The following is a 21375-nucleotide window of genomic DNA, read 5'->3' as shown; positions in this document are numbered from 1 at the left end:
ACGTAAGAAACTCACGCATAAAACATACTAAATACAGCACTTACACAAAAGCTTAATGGAACAATGAGGAGTTTTGTCAAGCAGAAACTCAAGCAAAGTGGCCTTTGTTTTTGACACTGGATAGACTAGTCACATTGTAAACTACTGGAATTATGCAGATCTTGCTACAAAAAAATCATACTAGCAACTGTTTCGATGCATTTCCTGAAGAGACACCCAGTGACAGCACAGCAGAACTGCCACAACCACTCTCACTCCAGCTGCCCCATATATGTATAACTCTCTCCTAAATACCTTTGAATCCTCACTTTGTAACCCTACATTAACAGGTCAGCTTCTCAAAAATATATGTTAAAAGGGGGTTATTTACCACAATTTTTCTAGCAGATTAACCAGAAAAAAACGTATGTGCACATGGTTGAGCATATTATCCTCACACAGTATTGGATTTTTCAGAAGGTTTAAGAGCAATCTTAATGATTTTATTTCCTTTTTAAAAAGCCTGTTTTAATAGCAAACCTCTTTCAGCATGCTAGATGGCTTTAGCTAGATGGGAGCCTTTCCCCTCCAATTAAGAAGAAAAGAATCCTGTAGATCTAATCCTGCCTACAGGATATTTTGTTCTTTCTCCTTTTTTAAAGCTAATCCTTACAACTTAATTATAAATGTAGTGTTTTGCACAAAAGTGGAATCTTTCTTAAGCACTCTCCGTCTTCCTCTGAACTGCTTGGGAAAGCTTCCCAAGACTTTTATCATGTCTTTCTGGTTAAACAGTTATTCTTCCTATTAAACAAGCAATAGAACAAATCCCGACTTCCTCTTAAAGCAGTGGAAAAGCAAAGTTTCTTCCAAAATATCTACATAGCCAAGATTGTTAGCTAATGACCTTCACTGCTCTTAAGGCTAAAGCAGTTTGCACCACATAGGAATGTCATCCAGGAGCTGAAACAAAGATAGGAGCTCTGCAGAGAAAAAATGAGCAAGATATTAAAATCTGTACAAAGAGAAGCAGGTAAACCTGGACTCAGGCTTAGCCCAAGGATTCCTCACACACTTACGTGCTGTGGAGTGCTTAGCCCTCCAATATCCTGGTTTCACACTGTATGGCTCTATCCCCCAGGTGGGGTGAGGTGGCAGGATACAGATCCAGCCCTGCCTTAGGTCTTTCCCGATGGAAAGCAGGTGACTGCCAAATCAAATGTGCTGTGTACAACACCTGCACCATTCTCTGCCTCTCTGAGACACCATTCACTCAAACCCCAACATCATCTTCACCCAAAGTATCTATTTGGGCAGAAATATGGCTCACAGGCTTTGCTATTCCTTTTGAGATCTCAGCTCAGTTTCTGTATGCTTGCTCTTTTCTAAAGGCAGAACAAAGAGAATATTTGGCTTTAAAAACGTCTTGGAAACTACAAATGAAAAATTGCATGACAAGTGTACAGCTTTAATTACATCTCTCAAGGGGACGAGATAGCATTTCTGCATCCCCATCTTGTCTTCTCTGCCCTGGAAATTCGTAAGATGATCGGAGGCACAAATGTTCGTATTTGTAGGGGGAAAAATGACCTACATTACAGTCCTAGCAGATCATGTAAATAGCAGGATGTAAAGTCTCACAGAATTAGTTTACATTTGAAACATTTTCAAAATATTGTTTTAGCTGGGTATAATAGACCACCATAAGATGTGACACACAGCAAACACAGGGCTGCAATTAAACAGCTGGCAAACAGCCAGAAAGAGATAAAGGCCCAGGCTGTCACTTGCTAGACAATATACATGGCTATTTTGGCAGCCAAAATGAATGTGATAATTGAGCCATGACACATTAAAAAGGCACACAATTTCCAAGGAAAGAGTTCCTGAGCACTAAACAGGGAGCATCTATAGTGTGCTTACAGTGAGCCAAGGTTTATGAGTAATAACAAGACCGGACTGATGACAATTCAGCGGTGCCAAGCCAACCTTGTCTCATGCACTGCACCACGGTGTGCACTTATTTACCACCAGACACAGAAATACAGAAGTGAAGCCCACAGTGGCCATCAAAAATAAAGGGAATCTGAAACGTGTGTGGCACTGACTTAAATTGTTTCTCTGCATGTTTTTTATATTAATAAAAAATTTTATACAGCAGCATTTCTATCTCCAGAAGGCACAGTACACTTGATTTGACTTCCAACATCTAGAAAAGGCCCAATGTATATAATTCAGTTTTAAAATAAAAATACACAGTAACACAAGAAGAGTAAATAACTCTTCAAAATCATAATTTTGCTATAAAGAAAAACTACACTTTTGTTTAAGACATGAAGAACTTTAACACTGACAAGAATAGCTGTTTGGAAGACAAAGTCTAGGTTTTCTAGTGTTTCACTGCACGTTTTATTAAATAACCTAAGGACACAACAAACAAAACAAATGTAGCAAATGAAGACATGGTTTTAAATTAACACCCAACAGCTATATAAAGGCTCCTATAAATGCACTCCATCAAATCAACATGCTGACATGAATTGCATTTCCTTCATTTCCTTCTTCAGTAAAGGACTTGAAAGCCAATACACTGTCAGCCCTCAGTCCATTCATTCCCTAACCTCCCACAAAGTGTAGGTACTTCATGATCTAAAATTACACTTATATAAAAGAAGGCGAGCTTTAGGCTCTGTTACAGGAAAACCCCTAAGAAGAGTTTACTTCCTAATCTTAGTCTAAACTCAACCACATTAAAGACATATTCAAATAAAGAAATTGCATGTGTAGCTTCCCCAATCAGAAGGTGCAGTGCATCAAGAGAGCTTACAAAAAGTGTAAGAAGCCACTTGTAGATCCATTCGCACCAGTGATATCTAGAAGACAATTGCACAGCTCTCCATAACCTCAGTACCAGTGAACCACAACTGACTTGAGGGATACTTTTGTAAATGATCCCCTGTACTAAGTATCAAAGAAACAGAGGAAGAACTTTCAAGACATTAAAACAGGATCTCTTAAATGTAAATAATTTCTTTTCTCAAACAGAAGTATCAAAGTGCTCTAAACATGCAGATTTCCCCAGAACAAACTCCCTATCCACCTCAAACAACCAACACAGACTTCCAAATCCAACAACCAGAGAAAACTGACATTACCATACTGGGCCAAAATGAAGATTCAGCATCAATACTTGACTTCATACTAAAACCAGTACAACTGCAATAATTACATAATCTACTTTTACAATATTATCTTTAATGGCAGTGATAGTAACTTCATTAAGTGTCAGTAAAGGAAATGGAAACGCTTAAAGATGAGGTCAAAACACGCACTTTTGGCTGCTTCCTCAGAAGATGCATCAAATATGTTATTCATGTCTCAGGAAGAGCAGACTCTTGAGGGTAGCTGCAGCCCCCAAAAGAAAAACGAAATCATGACATGCATTTTTCTGACCCACAAATTAGAAGAAGCATAAGGGGACAATTGCAAGAATAAATTAGTTGACCCTCATCTGAAAATTTCATACAATTGCATGAATAAATGGCAACATTAGTGAAATATATTAAAGAAGTATAGTCTTTAATTTTTTTTGTCCCCAATATTGCAGCAGACACACAGGCATATTATTCCATAGGCTCTGTCAAGTGGTATTTTAGGGGCAGCTGAAACAAGGTCAATTCACACTCCCTTCAGAAAAGCATTTAATCACACACACAGTTTCCTGAGAAAGGTGAGAAAGGTGTGCTTTCTCTGACTCAGGGCCACAAAGCAGAAAAGCAGTAATTAAAAATGTAGAAACAAAAGAGTAATGAAGAGAAGTAAGTCCCAGTTACTTAACATACCTCATATACTTGTCCCTTGCCCAAATACCCTACGAAATCTCAGCAAAAATAGGGTTTTTTCATGGATCTTGTAACCGGCCTGACTGTGCACAGACAGTTATGAAAAGAGTTTTATGGAATTAAATTGCAATGAAAAAGTAAATTTTCATATACATTAGGAGAAAGTAGGATGGAAAACTGGTTTAGGACAAGAAACAAACACACTTAAGTAGCTTTGCAGTATGAGAACAAAACTGTCAGGAAGAAAAGGAAAGACTGAGTAACACAGATGCAGAGGAATACTACAAGTAGGTAGTTTATTTACACCTACCAGGGAATCAGAGAGTGTTTCTCATTATGGCTATATTAACTCCAATCAACCTTTGGCCACTAGTAATCAGCTGTAATTGCAAAAGAAAATTTGGAAATAAAAGGAATGATAGTAAAACTTTTTAATCTTCTGCTGCATGGAGTAGTAGCTGTAAAAAGGTGTATCCCAGTATAATGCAGAGCACTAATCCTCCCCACAAAGCAGAATACCCTGAAGTAGATAATAACATTCTCTGCAAAGTAAATCCTCTCTTTATTTATACCCTTGCACAGTTTCCAAGTGTTTACATTTATTCAGTAAGCCAAAAAATTACTCACTTATTTTTTCACTATATTTAACATATAGAAGAACAGCAAAGCTCTGAGCACTTGGACCATAATTAAATCTATAATTCATACAGCAGCATGAAGACTAATACATAAATTAACTCTTCTTGCCAGAAGAATTAATAATATCAGGAGCAATTTACTGCAGATTCCAAAAATGAGAATAGAAAGGTTTTATAGTAAAGCTTCCATCTTTCAAACTTCCCTTAGGAAAATCTTTTTCCCCAATTTTCTATTCCAGTGGTGATCCAGACTCCAACATTAAAACTTTAGAGGCTAGAAAAAAGTTCAGAGAAGCTACAGAGAGATTGAGAGGTGCAGTGCCCATCAGCACGGTCACTGGAGCTCCAGGCAGAGCACGGCCGCACCAGCAGCACACTGGGCCCAGCACTGTTCCTTGCCAGGAGAAAGAGGTGCCCTGGCTTAGTGCTGCACTGCTGGCTCTGGAGCACAGCCGGGGTGCCCTAGGAACACGTTCACTCCTAATGGAGCCTTCAGCCTCTCGAGAGCACATGCAGCTGGTGCAATTTCAAACTGCACCCAACATACTGCAGTTTATCCACCCACCCTAAGACAGAACGGCACAATGGGATGTTTCTGTGTCCTGCTCTGCATCCAGACTGGATAAAAGCCAGTCTCTGGCTTGCACCTAGCTAAGAGACTGTAGTTACACACTCCAGCAGTGCCAGGATGACTCATGGTGCTTTGCACTCTGCCAGATGACTTTGAAGGGAACAGAGAGCTGCATATGGAAAGCACAAGCAGACGTAGCACAGCATCTCTCAGGCGCTCTTGTCAAGCATTCATTGCTTATGGCATCTACTGCAAAGCTAACCAGAACTGACCCCTCAGTTTGTGATCAGCAACCGACTTCAGAAAAAGATCAACAGAATTACTTTCAGAAATAATATTCAGTGCACTGCATGGACTGCTACTGCACAATTTATTGTTGCTTTCTTTTTTTTTTTTTTTCATTCAGGCTTCAAAAGTCAATGCTCTTTCAAAGTTAACAAACATGGAACTCTTCCATGCATAAATGGATTTGGACTAAGACCTGGGGCAATACAGTGTCTCATGATTACCTGCTCTTCACACACTTTCAAGAAGCAGAAAACCAAAGTGATATTTCTATTGGTGCAGCAATTTTTTTTCAAAGAGCACTCTTATCTTCCCACCTCCTGAAACCAGCTGCTATCACACTGGGGGGAACGTGTCATCTCTACTGGAAAGATCCCCAGCCTGGATGGATGATTTTAGTGGGGAGGTATCCAGCTTATCTCAGGTATAGGGAGAGATGTGTTCACTGTCATTCCTGTCTCCTTACTCCCATGTTTGAAAACAAAAAGAGAGTGCAAGCACAGCTGAGTCTGACAATCCAGATAAGAGATTTTATTTATATTTATTTTTCCAAGGTCAGAATCTGGGAGTAAAGAAAAATTAAGCACACCAACTTGCATTTGTCAGAAAAAAAGCAGAGTTACCAAAACCTCTCTTACAGTCCTTCCTGAATGAAAACTAGGCAGTAGCTGTCTACAGCACAAATGTACGGCCCGCAGAGAAATTCAGAGGCAATGGAAACAGCATAAATAGCATCCAGAAGGATGAAAAGTCATTTATCAGAGTAGTACAGCTCACATCTCTATTTCCTCCATCCCTGACCCCCTCCTCTCTAATTTCTAGTAAGGCACACTGGTCATTGTAAAGAATTTTGCCCAGAATGCCCTTTATATCTGGGAGACCCACATGGTGCTCAGCCTACAGTAGCTGTTTTAGTATCAACAGCCACCACTGTTTGCCTTCTAACTGATAGGAAATTATTTCGCTCCTTCTATTCTTAAAACAAAAAAACCCAAGCAGGTTTAACAGAAAACAAAGACTTTAAATAATGCTAGTCTGTGGTATTACCATGAAAAATAAACCAAACAAAATACTTTAAAGTCAAATGCTTTCATTGCATTTGTTTTCAGAGAACCTCAAAAGTAACTGATTTCTCCACATATGGATCTATTTAAGGTTTGTTACTCTGTATTATCAAACAAATCACTGCTTTGTTTTGATGATGTCCCTTTCACTTCAGACACTTGATTCTCTTCTAAAAAAGCAAGTTGTGGTGTGTTTGTTCTGGTATGACCAAGTACACCACCTGGAATTCTGGCTTATAAAAAAAAAAGGAAGAAGCAAACCAAACTCGAAATACACAGCAGCCAGGTTGCTACTGCAACTCTTCCCACTACCTCAGCAATCCAAGACTCTGCAGAGGAAGGGGAATGTGGAGCTAGGCACTACCTGGCTGTATAAAACTTGTATGGGTACCGTACAAAATCTCTACTCCAGACAAGAAACACTTTTGCAGCCACTGACTGTGCCTCAAATAGTTTATCATATGAAGACCACTCTCTCAGATTAATGTTTAATCATACTTGTAGAATTTTAGGTTCTATAGTATTTCTACCTTTTACATAAGAATCTGTATCACTCAAGCAATGCTTAAGGTGCAGTAGGCTGTGCTGTGTAACTTAGATCATTTGGATTTGCTTCCATATGAATATAGTCTTAGAGTGTTCAGTGCAAGTTGATTTCAGACTCTTAAGACCTCTCTTTGCATTAGCTTTATAGAAATCAAACCAAAACTCATAATATTCCTTTTAAGTCCAAAGCTCTGAACAGAAAACCAGGTATTTGCATATGGGTGTTGTTTCTCTGAGCCCTCAGGGTGTCTGTAGAGGGAGAGGTTGCTAAATCTGTAATGTCCAACCACAGCTTCTGCCATTGGTATTAATGAAGTAGATACAGATAAGCCCTAGGTTATCTAAGAACAAGTTAGGACAAGCACTATGCACAATGACAACACAGAGCTCTGTGTCAACTAACCATCACTGCACCACTTCACTTGCCCCTCAGATCCTCCAGCCTGGATGAAGTCTTTGATGTTAGGATACCAGGGGGAAGGACAAACACCAGCTAAAGTATTAGCAAAGCCCAGGCAGTGAACACACAGTAGACAGGTCCTTTGTCAGAAAAGGTGTATTTGGGCAGGAATCTGCCCAGTCTGCCACAAAAGCAGCCTTCACAGCAAGAACCACCATCTCAGCTGAACATCTCTCCTATTGCATAGCTACTGATATATTGAAACACTTCCCCGCCCCCCAAAACCCACTCTGCTCAAAGCATTTACTGTGTAAACGCTTTACTGAAATCGCAAACAAAAATAGCTTTCTCCTGCTAACCTTCCCTTACAGAAAGGAAAACACCCATGTTTCCATTTGTCCAATGAAATCTGACCAGCTCTACTGATTCACTCTGTCACATTTTGGTGACTTTCATGTCTCAGCTTCAGAGTGAAGTGATAACCTGCGTTCAAACCTAAACCACCTCACTGCAGCTCCAAGCTCAATGAACTGAGCCGGCACTGCTTGAGAACCCTTGGCTTTCTACAGCACCATACTGCTAATCCAGTCACAGGGTGGCCTGCGTGCTGGGCACAGCTACCTTTGCTCAAGCTATGTTAAACAAGCACCCAAAAGGCAGGCTGGCTGTGCACTGAATGAGTACCTTAATTTGCTTACTGATTTCCAGCCCTGCCACTGAAGCTACATGAAGGGTTTCTGGCAAGGGAGGAACTCACCTCCAAGACAATTTGTTGTGAATCCCTGAGGCTGGCCTTCAGCTTTGCCGTCTGTTCTTTGACTTTGCTGGCTACTTTCCCAGCGCCTGCACCCTTCTTCATGCCTCAGAGAGGAACTACTCAAGTTTATAGCAGCATTAACTCATCAGCTGGAAACCTGCCAGGCTGCTTACATTTTCACTACAATCGTCTGAGCTCTGATTCTAGAGGGTGCTTCGAGACAGGATCCATGGTCACAGACAGTACTATGCAACTGCCTTCTGATGTGCTTGGATCCATTTGGGGCGCTGTACAAGATGCATTAGTGCTTGCATATCTACTGCAAACTGCCTCTGTGAAAGGAAAAAAAATGCCCCTTGCTTTTGTTTAGCTCAGAGTTGGAGATACTCATGTGCCTGTGGAACAAACACAGAGAATCCAAGCACAGAGCACATGAATTACCAAAAATCAAGATCTACTGCACAGCCAGTGCTATTTGTTTCTCACAAAGGTGACACACTTCTGGAGAACTGAAGACATGTGACCAGTTTATTTCTAGTTGGCAGAAGGTGACAACTTTGTGCAATTAAAGTAGGATTAGGTAAAAAATTAAAACAAAGCCAAAACTGGGGGGAGGGGGGTAGGGGAGAGGAGGGGGACAAAGTGGAATAATAAATCAACAGAAAAATCACAAGACATTTGCTTTTTTTGACTGACAACAGGACAAAATCTGTGCACCTCCAGTGACTTTTTTAATAAATGTTGCTGCTGCTTGGAATCATAGTACCTGTATATGCTCCAGGATGATCACACTACAAAACCCTGACTAAAATACAGTCTTTAAATGAAGTGAAAATCACTTCCCCACAAGCTTTCCTTTAGCATTATCATTTAAATCCAGTATAAAAGCTAGTTTGGTCAAACTGATCTTTAAGAGGTCACTTAGTCTATTTCCTGCTTGAAGTAGAATCAACTGTATCTAAACTGCTCCTGTCAGCCATTTGTTTCTTAAAAACCTCTGGCAAAGCAGACCCACCACCTTTTGCATGCTGTCTTTATGTCTGGGTACATCGATATTAGGTCTTCATTATGGCAATTGAAGTTGCTTTCCTTAACTACCAACTCTGGACTAGCAACAATCACCTTATTTCCTTTGCAGCAACTTTCTTCTATATCCAAAGATCTTTTCCTTTCTTTCCTCCTTCCTTCAAAGCACATAATCCTCAAAGTGGTTACATCTATTGTGAGGAACTGCTCCTCATCCAGTCTTTTTTTCCCCATGGATTTGTGCAGCTGATTATGCCTACTAAAGCGCTGTACCTTGCAGTTCTCATTATTAAATTATATGGTATTTTTAAGGTCACTTCCCATATTTGCCCCCATCATTTAGCAATCTACTCCTGTCCTCCAATGTGCCTACAACCCCTTCCTCCCCACTGTTAACTCCAAATGCAGTATTTATATGCTCTAGGCCAGTATCCTCATCAATAAGGAAAAGATCAATTACTAGGGACTGTCAGATGGTCCTCTACAGATTCTTCCAGCCTGAAAGTGACTCACTGCTAACTACAGGTCACTTCGGTGTTTCATCAAAAAAATCCTTTCTTTTTTTACCCCTCCTTTGTTTCTGAAAGCAATGCTTACAATGGTAGTTTAATCATTGTCAACTAAACTTGTATCTGAGCTCCTAAAAGGTCTGGCCAGTCTGTTTTACAGTAAGTGCTATAAAATTAACAACTGCTTCAGCCACAGTTCTGAACTAGGTAACAGTATAGTGCACTCTCTGCACAGGGAAAATTAATCCAAATTAACACAAGCAGGCTAGGACTCATTTATCACCAGCAGTTACTGGCTCAAAGTAAGGCATCAAGGTAAAGTAACAGCATAGTTCCTGGTACACATGCCCCTGTCCGAGATATCCTTGCTCCTGCCTACCCAGCCCTGAACTCAGAAGATATGCTCAAGGTATTTTTCATGATCTGTGTATTACCTGTCTCAGAATGTTCCATATCTATGCAAACCCGAGTTACACCAGCTCCAGGAAATCTGCACACATGAGTTTTATAGGAAGTAGTTAATTTTACATAGAGGGTTTAGTGCAGTTTAGCTGATTCTCTTGTATTTACGCTTTGTTAAATTGAATTTGAAATAGGTGTCCCAAGTCTGTAATAGTAAAGAAACTGATATACAGAGACAAGTCAGTCTGAGGGGGAAGCATTTAGTGCTAGGACCTTGCCACACATACTGTTCACCACAAACTAAGTATGACAGGCTGGTAGTGGTGAGCAATGCACAGTTTGAATGTAAAAAGAAAAAAATATATATACGTGGCATATTTTAGTCAGTTTTATCACAGAGCCTGAAGGGCCTGTACAGTTATACAAATGGATATCCAAAAAGCAGATTTGTCCTTAAGTCTAAGAGCCACTACTTGGCATTTTTTTACAAATTTCTGCACAATAATGCCTAAAGAATTGTTTAAAAAACTGGTCTGTCAGGCTTTTCTATTGTTCCCAGATAAAACTTAAGACATAATGGGCATCAGTTCTTTAACACCAGCAGCTGAATCAAAAATGTTTGAACTATTTCTGCAACTTTGAAGTAGATAGACAACCATAATTTTTTTTTTTTAATTTTGACAGTAGTGCTATTGAAAACTAGTGAAATATCTATATAATCTTTGGACTAGCACACAGACACTTCAGAGCAGGTAGGACAGTACTGTGGACACTGCTCACACAGTGTCAAACCTGCAAATCTGCAGGCATGAAAACTTACTCCCATAAGTAGGTATGTTGATTTGTGTTGCATAACCCTCTCTTAATTATGCCACTGAGAATACTTGCATGAGAAATTCACTGTGTGGGGGCTGATAAAAAACCTTGGTTTATAGCTTCCAAGAGGTCAATACTAGCAGAGGGGAAAAAAACCCCAAAGCTTGAGGCATTTTGAGTTAGTGGATCTGTCATCTAGTCTCAACTGAAAATAAATTAATTTAAATATTCTCACAATTCAAAATGCTCAGGAGTTACACAATCTTTCACTATTGCATTTGTTTAATAAAATTAAATTAAATAACAGGGCACTCTAGCTCTACTTAACACTTAAACGTTTTACTGAAATGCCTTTCTAAATTTGCATCCTCCCTCTTCCTTAAGCAGCTTCACTGACTGCCAGCAAATTAGGTAAAAGCCATTCTGCAACATAAAGGTTATTACTACACCTGGACAGAAATACAAAAATACCAAGACTTCTGACTGCTGTGCTAATTTATACCACTCTTTCCTACTCTGACCTGGACTACAGCCTCCTGGTTAGAAAAAAGGAGGGAAGAACAAAAATGGAAGAAAACGCTTAGGAGAAATGATTCTAGGTAAATGAGAGATGGACAATAGTAACAAGTAGAATTTCAATATTCATTTGAGAATTACTTCAAGCATGTTTTTACAGGAGCTATGAACCCTCTTCATTGTATTTTTTTAACAGTAAACTTCTATATAGAGAAGGAAGTGTTAAAAATAATAGTGTGGGTTTGTATTCATGGAACCATTCTGCAAACTTCAGCTTTCTTTTCATATAGAATGCGTTTATTGCACTCAGTGGTGACAAAGTGCTGGGCAGGGAGAGACAATAAAACGCATAATGTCAGTGTCAGAAGATACATTATCAAGTAGAGTTTGGGTGACTTTTTAAAAATTTTGCTCATTCAGCTTCACCACAAGCACTTATGTACATACTCTTAATGTAACTATCTTTTACATACCTTAATCAACTTCTCTTCTATAGGGAACCATTTAGTGTTCACAACTGGGTTTTCACTGCAGAGGTGAAAACCAGAAAAACTGACCATTTTATTTTGTCACTGAGATTCAGTACTTAGTAACATGAAGACATTTGCCCAACAAGAAACTAACAGAATAAACACAGAACTGGAGAACTTACACTGATCTGAAAAGTCAACAGCTTGAGTGGAAAAAAAAAACATACACATGTGAAGATGGGCACACACTTGTGAAACTGTGTAGAGGCCTGCTATTTGACTGCATGCAAAATATTCTTTCTCCTCCTGATTTCATAAAAGCAACAGAATGCCTGGTTTTGACAAAGGGGAGATGGAAACTTACTACATTTGAGAGACAAAGGAATGGATTGACTTATTCATGTCCTGGTGCGTGTGGCAAAAAGCTTTGTGTGAACAATGCCTACTCTGAGAGGAGAGAGGAAAAATCCAGCAGAGTTCATTTGAATCACCTATTTAAACCATTTAAACGAACTTGGATGATGTTTTTTCCTTTTTTTTTTTGTTTAACACCCCTCCCTGGGGAGCATGACAGAGTAATCACATGAATGTGCTTCACTTTCTGACTGGAGTAGTCATCTCCGTGGCAGAACTGGAGCAAACCACAGCTGTGCAGTAACATCTTCAACAGGCACAACTGTTTGCAGAGTAAACATTTGCCTATAACCTTACTGTAGAGAGAGTATGTTAACAAAAGGAATGCTCCCACAAGCTCAACTGCAGCACCTTCCTCACAAACACAAGGCTGCATTAGCTCAAATCCTGCACTACCTCTGCACGTGGACGAGCCTGCACCACCAGCACAATTGTTCATTGCTCCTCATTGTTTCAGACAGCTCAACTGAAAGAGCTTAAATTGCTGCTCTGAAGAATAACTTCACAATATTGCTTTAAACACACACTGCAGTGCTTCCACACTGATGGAATAACAAGCACAGTCCGACAGTTACAAACATCTGGATTCATGGGTCCATAACTGAAGCAGTAATAGTGTTCACCTGCCGGGGTTTTGCAGGCATTCTTCTTTGTGTCAAACTCCAGACCCTGGCATTGGCAACACTGCAGTGTAGAATTAGCCCAAGATGTGGCAGTAATGAAAGGGACAAATGCAGTTCTTAGGAAGCAGAAGAATCCTGTATTAAAACAAACCCCCTACATGTCTTGCTTTCATTTGTTCTTAGTCCCCATACTTTGGAGTGTTATTTTAAAATAAATAATTTCAAAATGAGCTACTCATAAACCATCAACCTCCTTGCAAGTCTAAGAGAGGCTACAAACAGCAAAATCATCAACTGCTACCTTTTGTTGTACTGCTCAAGAAATCACATTAGTACATATTAGCATACCAGGCCTAAAAATAAATAGGAATCAATACAGTAATCCCTATTAAGGAAAATTATTCCAACAGACCTATAAAGTCAGGCACTCACTGGCTACAGGATGAGAGAGCAGGGAGCTTTTGGGATGATCCAAACAGCTCTCCCTTAGTAATAAGCCCCATTTCCCAGAAGGTACGAAGAAAGCAAGTTGTTTCTCTGACCAGTACTCCAAGGCATGTGTTGTGTCTGGCCTTTCCTCTTTACTTTTTTCTTTTCAACCACTTGCTTTCAAATATCTACTTTTTAATTTAACAAAGAGAAGAGTTTAAAGCCAATTTACAGTACAGAATACAAAAGACTTACATTCGCCCGCCTGCCTGGGAAAGATACACTATTTCAACTCACCACTTTTTAAACCACATGAATTAAGCTCTGAGTGAATACACTATATCTGGTGTTTGCGTTCATTTTCTGCAAAGTTTATACTAAAGTGGATTTGTTGTAAAATGGGCTGTAAACTATAAACTAAGCTGACATGAGTCTTATTAAATTGTACTTCAAAAACTTTTCCACAAAGAAGAACAATGATCAGTTTAGGAATGGAAATGAGGAAAAGGGAGCAAAGAAAACTGGTACACATTTTTGTTATTGTAGATCATCAGGGCAACCAGGAACAGCTAAAGGAAGCTGCTATAAATCACAGCACTCCTGGGAACAGCCCCACTTGTGCCAGCCCTAAAATCCAGGAAATACAATGAGCATTGGAGCTAGCAGTGCTCTGCTCCACCTGAGCTGCAGCCTCCAAGTTGGGCAGGTCACAACAGCAGCCTCAGACATAACCTTAACTACAGAGCAGTGACCTCTGATCCAAACAGTTTTATGCTATGAGCTGAAAATAGTTATTCCAGATATGTCAAACCTATTTAAGAGCATCTCTGTGGCCCAGACTTACCATGCACTACATGCAAAATCTTTGCAGCATTTACCTGAGAGTCTGTAACAGTGGGGTTTGGCACACTTCCATACCTTGAAGTATGTATAAGTGCCTGGCCATGGCTTGAAACTGAGCTGCCTAGGAGCAATAGGGCCAAGATCTTTTTAGCTTTGCTTTATGCTATTAAAAGCACAAAAGAAATTAAATACAGCAGGCTGCACCAAGTAGCACAGCTTTGAGTTAAGCCAGCAAAAGCAAGAAAAAATGGAATCAGATACCTGTGTCCTCAGTTTACCTATGTATCCTAGTGCTATGGTGTATGTTGGACAGAAATTGACTTGTTTCAGGCTTTTCTGTTGAACAGGAGAAAACCTGAGTAGAAAGCAGCACTTAATTTTTCTCCAACATCTTTAGTGGCCTAAGACTGAATTTAATTTTATTGCTTTTGATGTTTTATCTTTCTTGACGATCACACCAAAATCACAGGAATTTAGTACTATTGCATGTTAAAGAGTAAAGCTATCAGCACGAACATATTAAGTTCTATAGTTGGTACCCCCAAGATGCAGCTCATATTCACTGCTCACAAACATGACAGCATGATACGTGACAACATGATTTTTTCAACAGTTCATTGTCCAATTAACAGAATCAGAAATCAATCTTTACTGTTGAGACAGGCAAGCAAAAAACTACTGTTTAGTCAGTTTTACTGTGCCTGTCATCCTGCCATCCCAGTGCCTAAAACAGAAGTTAACGTGCAGCCCAGGCCTGCTCAGCACACCCCGGAATGGGGCTTTCTTTGGGGCTCTGGGATTTTTATAAAGCAGGTGTTATAGCAATAGATGTGACTGGAGGAAAAATAACTGCTGGGGCAATCTACACTTCTTTTGCATGAGAATCACAGTGCAGCCAGTCAGTGTCATTTTAGAGTAGCTAAATCAGCCTTCGGTCACTCCCATGGGGTGACTCTGGGCAGTTGCACTGGCAGGTGAGAAGTGGCAGTGTTTAACATGACATGAGAGAGGTCAACATAATCTTCAGTATCTGTACTCTATCCTGGTAAAGTAATGTTTAATGTTTTACATGTGCCATTACTGCATTTTAAAAATTGCTAATTTTTCATTACTTATGTAACTGAGTAACCAGAAGGACTATCAGCATCCAAGAGCATTAGTTGCCAGATGTATTCTTGTGAAGCTTGCAACATGTGGACTGCAAATGATAAGGGTGGGCTCTAGAACTGGAGGAGAAACAACTGTGCACGAAAAACTGTTTTTGGGAGAACACAGACACAAGGCTTTTATTTTTAAAGCACATACTAATACGTCTAAGTTATACACGCTTTTAAATGTTTTGGGGTTTTTTTTACAAATTCTTTTTTTTTCACAAGAAATGTAGTAAGTAGAATTCTACTGCTTGTTGCATGACGAACAATGCAGAGGTATCATCAGTCTGCTGTGTTGGTCTCTAGCCTAATCTGTGCTACTACACCCTACTGTCAACTGTTTCTGCACATAACACACAGCTGCATTTACCTCTTCTACCAGAAAGGTTACTTCTAACAAGTCAGTTTCAGCAGAACAGTAAATACTTTGGGCACTGAAACTCTGTTCAAATTGTTCTTTATGAAAACCCAGATCTTCTGTTACAGAAGCTTCTCTTTAAATATTTTTTTTTATTTTGCAAAAGGTAAAAATGCACTCATCATAAAGTCGTTACTGAGTAAATCCACTAAATTCCTCTTAAAAATACCTATGGGAACAGAAGCATTGACTTCTTCACTGGCAAAAAATAACCTATTTTCCTACTCTCTGTAGGAAAGAAACTTGAATAATTTTAGACACATTGGGGTGTTTTCATCATTCTCAACAGAATTCCTGGCATCGGACTGCACCAGCTCACAAGCAAAATGATCTCTTGCGCTAATATGAGAGGAACATGATTTCCCAAGGAGCCGAGTATCAGACAGTACTGCAGAGTGTGAACGGGGAAGCTTCTCTTTCTAAAAGCTGTAACTTGCTGTACCCGAAACTGCTACAATTATCTTTTTGGCAACTGTAAGCAGTGTCAGTGTTCTATTTCATTTAAATACTTTCTCTTCTACCATGCCCCTTTGATGGTCCAAATATAAAGTGCAGGACTAACACAGAACTAGATCGCAGTGATTTATTAAAACTTATCTAAAGCAGTTATTTAAAACCAAACCAAAACCACCTCCCCACAAAAAAACCCCTCAAACAAACAAAAAACCAAAAGAAACAGACTGCTCTCTCATAAGAGCTCCCCTTTACTGAAGGGCGAGAGCCACCGACCAACCCTGCATGCAAATACATCACACTGCCATAGGCAATCTACAGCACAGTCCTCAGGACAAGACGCCTTCACCACAAATTCAATAAAACACTGCTCTGGTTTAGCCCCTGCACTCATGGATTAGTGAGATAGAAGAAAGCTCATATTTTATCAAATTCACAAAACACCCACCAAACCTTTCCAACTATTCAAAAGCCAAACAACTCCAACACAGAAAGCATTTCCAGCATTTCTTTAAAAACGTACATGGCTCACTGTTACACGAGTTATTAAGATACCCTCCAGTCAGAAATCTTACTGAGACGCCTCAAATGAAAGCAACATTATTTAAATTTAGCTTTACTGCAAATGTGAATACTGGATGCACATAGCTAATGAGAATTTTTATGCATCCTTTAAACAAAAGTAAAACATGCAAAAGATAGAGAGAAATCAACTAACTGTGCTACTGTCTAACTTTTTTACAGATCCAGTGCTCCAGTTCCAAACCATCACTTTAAGACTAAATCACTCAGTCTTCCACGCTTAACATTTCATTTTCTAAAACCTAACAGAAGTGCCTCCCAAGCTGGGAACTTCCCTAAAAATATTCTTTATCAAGAGACTACAACTTTGACCAACAGACACGTAAATTTAGAGGCAATACTTCAGTTTATGTGTTAAACAACACACTAAGAGAAAGCATATAAAAATCACACACGGTTCTTTACTTCAGCATGAAAAGATCACTCTATAAACTCAGCACTCAAAAACCCAGTTCAAACTACATGCAGACGTTCAGTTGAAAGCTTCAGCGTATTTTGACGTTCATATAATTAATGTTTCGCAAAGGCAGTGACCTGCTATGAACAACAAACTGAATAGATTTTACTGTGTACATCAATCACTAATGACTACACCTCCAACATGCAGACAAAATATCAAACTTCAGTTTCAAACGTTTTTTATGCTTGTTCAATCTGCTATATGCAATTTCTGTCTAACAGTCACCTGTCGTAAACACTAAGTTTCCCTTTTGTTAACCTGAGCACATTAATTTCCTACCACCGAACACAATTTAAGAAGCCATTACATACCTGCAGTTAGGAGGAGGATCAAGGGTTATTTCAGCTAGCTCCTTCTGGATTCTGTTGGTGAAATGAGAACAGACACAAAGCATTTGAGATAGTCTATAGAATAAATCAGGGAATTACACTGCCCTCTACCACCATGCAGTTAAATGCAAGATTGGCTTTGCCTTCAGTAATGCTAACATGGCTGCTTCCTCTTTGTTCTCAGAGGCATAACCCAAATCCCACAGCTGAGAAACTTTGCAGCTTTTTTCCTGCTCCACACTGTATGTAAACAGAACACTTACAGCTGAGTTGGGTAGAAATTTCCCACAACTATTCAGAAAAGTAACTCTTTTTCACATCCGAGCACTTTTTACTAGGGAGATTTTCTTTTCAAGCTAATATGCAAATGAGGCGGGGGGGGGGAGCCTGCACAGGCAGATTTGACAATGACTTTAAACCAGAGCTACAGGACCTGTGACTGAGGCTCAAGTGAACTGCGCTGGCAGCAGACACACTCTTTTCACAATATTTTACCTACTACTTTGCAGTATGTTTAAAAAGTGGATTTGCAGATCTGCCAGGCTGTCTCTGTTACTGGAATAATCTCTCTGGATCAACTTTGCTTCTCTCCATACCTTCTGCTGCCTTTCTCCTGCAACCTTATACAGTAGCTGTATTTACATGATAAAAAGTGATACAATAACTTGAAATAATCTGTGCTTAGCTTTACTCTATCCCAGCCATTCACAAGGAGTTAAGATCTGAAAAATGAGTACTGAAAACTTCCTGTCAATTTAAGTTTATTCAGGTATATGAGAGGTGCAATTTCAAAATACACATGTTAAACTTCTCTTAAAAATATCGAGTAAGACTTCTCTTCACAAAAGGACCCATATGAGCAATACTGTGAATTTCATGCAAAATAGCAGGTGTTAACATATGAGCTAGCAGAAACTGCTCTGGAGGTCCTTGCACGAATATCAATAAGTTCAGTCAGCCTACTGAACTATCTGAGATGCATGGAATTAGACTTGCAACTATTAAGGGAAATAAAAACAAGATGGGAAAACTCAGTTCCAAAACCCCGTATCTCAGGCTTGTCAAATAAAGACAAGTAACAACAAATTACAAAGGCTACATAGCAAAACTTTTTTTTCTTTAGCCAGTCCTATTTCAAAGGATTTCCTTATCAATCTCAAAAGTCACCAAAGCCACCCAGTCATTCTCTGCAACAATTTTAACATATTTCAAAAAGAATTTACTTATTTCAAGTCAAATACAAAATTACTAAAGTGTTCCTAAAAGTGAGAGCTACAGCACTCACGCTGAATAAGCAAAATTTGAAGCTACTACAGCTATTTTACAACTTTTCTTGCTACAGGATATGTGTAAATATTTGCAAAGAAAAGCAACTCCAAAGAAAGGACTGGAAAGTTATGCTTCATCTCCAAAGACTGATGGAATTAAAGACTTTAAAGTTTGAGTATTTCACACAGCTGATCTTTGAGAAATTTACCAGAGCACACATCTTGAGAGTCAGACTGCCAATAACCTTATATGCAAATGAAAGTGCAACCAATGTAACTAAACAAGGTTTCTGAAGATTCTCATATTTAAAGGTAGAGGCTACCTGTAGAACGTGATGGTTTAAATCCACAGATCCTAAGGGAGAAAACTCACCTAAGTTTCTCCCGAGAGAATTGCAGAATGAACCCATTCCTTTGGGGTGTGTAAGGCTCTCCTGTGCAGCATCATGAAAAGCTCTCATAAGGCCCAGAGAAGCCACTGGGGTTTTTATGACTTCTTTAATTAGACAGCATTGCCTGTCATCAGTCTACAGACCATAATAAAATACTCCAGGAGGACTCCACCCTATACCCTAATCAGACATGGAAACCTAACTCAGAAAAAAAGTGCCAAAGCTGTCTCACGCATTTTTGCAAATACAAAACGTATCTAGGTGTCCCCCTCCCAGTCAGCCTGTAAGTTACCAAACTCTGTAACAACTCCTCAAAAGACATAGGACATGTCTGTGTAAGTGTTACCCCAACAAGACTTGGATTAATTAAGGCACTGCTTCTGCTTAGCAGGCCCCTGTATTACCAAAGTTTATCATTCACTCCCTTCCACACAGCTTTACAAGCAGAATCCCTCTGCCCTGACAAGTGCAGTGCAGGTACGGTGACTCCAAACACTGTGTAAAAATACCGCAGGATGTTTCACTCTTCCCTTTACCTTTTTGCACTAGTAGATAGCTTAGCAGTAGTTTTGCTGGATAGTTTGGTGTTTTTCTTCTGCTGGGTGGCAGAGGGTTTTCGCTCTTCTTGCTCTTCAGGTTCAGGTGCAGGCGGATCCCTCTGATCAGCATCTGAACTACCACTGCTGGTACTTGGACTTTCATCGTCTGACCTCTGCCTATCACTGGACATCGTGGGGAACTTTTTGGGGAAGGAAAAGAGGCAGAGTTAATACAACAGGAAGGACTCTCTCTGGTCATTCCCCAAGTTCCACTGACCTCTGCCTATCACTGGACATCATGCAGAACTTTTCTGGGGAAGAGGCAGAGTTCGTACAACAGGCAGGACTCTCTCTTGGCATTCCCCAAGTTCCAGAAAACTTTGAATAGGTGACAAGTCGGTTTCACTGAGAAATTAATCAAAATATACTCCTTTGTCTCATACCCAAGGGCTGGAGTTTGACAGCTACAAAGCAATATTTACACTTCTGAAAATACAGATATTTCCAATTTTTAAACCCACTCGCATTTTTTTCATACTTTAAACAATATGCCAATTGTCGACTTTGTTCTAAGGCATGAGACAGATTTAGCAGGGTACTTAGGCAATGAACATTAATAACTTATGACACATTGTAAATAACAGACCTCACTGAAAATGTTTTTTAAAAAGTCACTAATAACCTGTAAATATTTACACTGGAGCAGAGCATTTTATTGGGTCCAAACGCCAGATCCCCCTTCTTCTCCTCTCTCCGTGAAAATACATTGCCAGTAACACTTGGGTTGATTTCAGATGGAAATGTACACTTGCTCTGAGCATTTAAAGGGCTGGCACGGGGGGGAACGAGGTTCGGTTTTTTGTTGGTGGTAGGGCTTTTTGTAGGAAGAGGAAAAGCCCCGCGATGCATTTAAAGCCACTGGGGTAGCAGCAGCCCCGGTTATTTACATGGCCAGCAGCGAGAACTGCATTTGGCCACCACAGAGCTGCCGGAGGGGGAAGAAGCATAATTCAAACTGCACCTTCTGCACAGCTCTCCCCGCCGCCGCTCCCCGCGCAGCTCCGCCAGGCAGACCGACATTTTTCCGCCGATCGGGAAAGGCGGGGGGGTGGGGGGGGGGAAAGAAGGAGGGGGCTGCCCCGGCGGCCGGGGGGGCCCGAGGAGGAGCGGCGGGAGCTGCGGCAGGGCTGGATCCAGGCGGCCGCCCGGCCGCGCTTTGTGGGGAGCGCCAGCCCGGCACGGCACGGCTCGGCTCGGCTCGGCGGGCGGCGGCGGCGGCGGCTCGCCCGGCCCCGCTCCGCACCGTGCGTGTGCACCAAGTGAGGCGTGAACTCGGGCCGGCCCTGCGCCCCCGGCCGCCGCCAGGCAGCGAGCGCCGAAAACAAGAACAAAGCTCCTCTACCAGCCCCCCCGCCTCCTCCCCGCCTCCCCCCACCGCGCTCGCCCAGCCGCCGCGGCGGCCGCCTCGCCCGCCGCTCCCTTACCTTCGCCGGCGTCCTGTCCCGCTGCTGGGTCGGAGGGGCGGGATGGCGGGGGGCCGGGCCGGGCCCGCGGCGCCCGAGGAGGGGACGGAGGCGGCCGGGGGGCTCTACGGCGGCGGCGGCGGCTCTGTGGCCGGGCAGTGTGGAACATTGAGAGCCGGAGCAGGGGGGG

At 40.9% G+C, this 21375-nt stretch overlaps 1 protein-coding gene across 1 annotated transcript in view; it reads right to left on the bottom strand.

The window, feature by feature from the left end:
* UBE2E3 (ubiquitin conjugating enzyme E2 E3) overlaps nucleotides 1-21356 on the bottom strand; it is a 57429-nt gene extending 36073 nt beyond the window's left edge. The window contains exons 1-3 of the mRNA XM_042041058.1: nucleotides 21207-21356; nucleotides 19720-19922; nucleotides 17506-17556 (exon numbers count right to left, since the gene is read on the bottom strand). Of these exons, the coding sequence (XP_041896992.1) occupies nucleotides 17506-17556; nucleotides 19720-19913 (245 nt within the window). The 5' untranslated portion in view covers nucleotides 19914-19922; nucleotides 21207-21356. The remainder of the gene's footprint in view (nucleotides 1-17505; nucleotides 17557-19719; nucleotides 19923-21206) is intronic.
* Nucleotides 21357-21375: the final 19 nt, after the last annotated feature.

This window comes from Corvus kubaryi, unplaced genomic scaffold (genome assembly GCF_017639235.1).
Source record: "Corvus kubaryi isolate FWS band 111438036 unplaced genomic scaffold, C.kubaryi_AGA036_p1.0 37396, whole genome shotgun sequence".
In the NCBI taxonomy this organism is placed as follows: Eukaryota; Metazoa; Chordata; class Aves; order Passeriformes; family Corvidae; genus Corvus; species Corvus kubaryi.
Note: the sequence above shows the minus strand (reverse complement) of the source record. Positions and strands in the feature narration are given on the sequence as shown.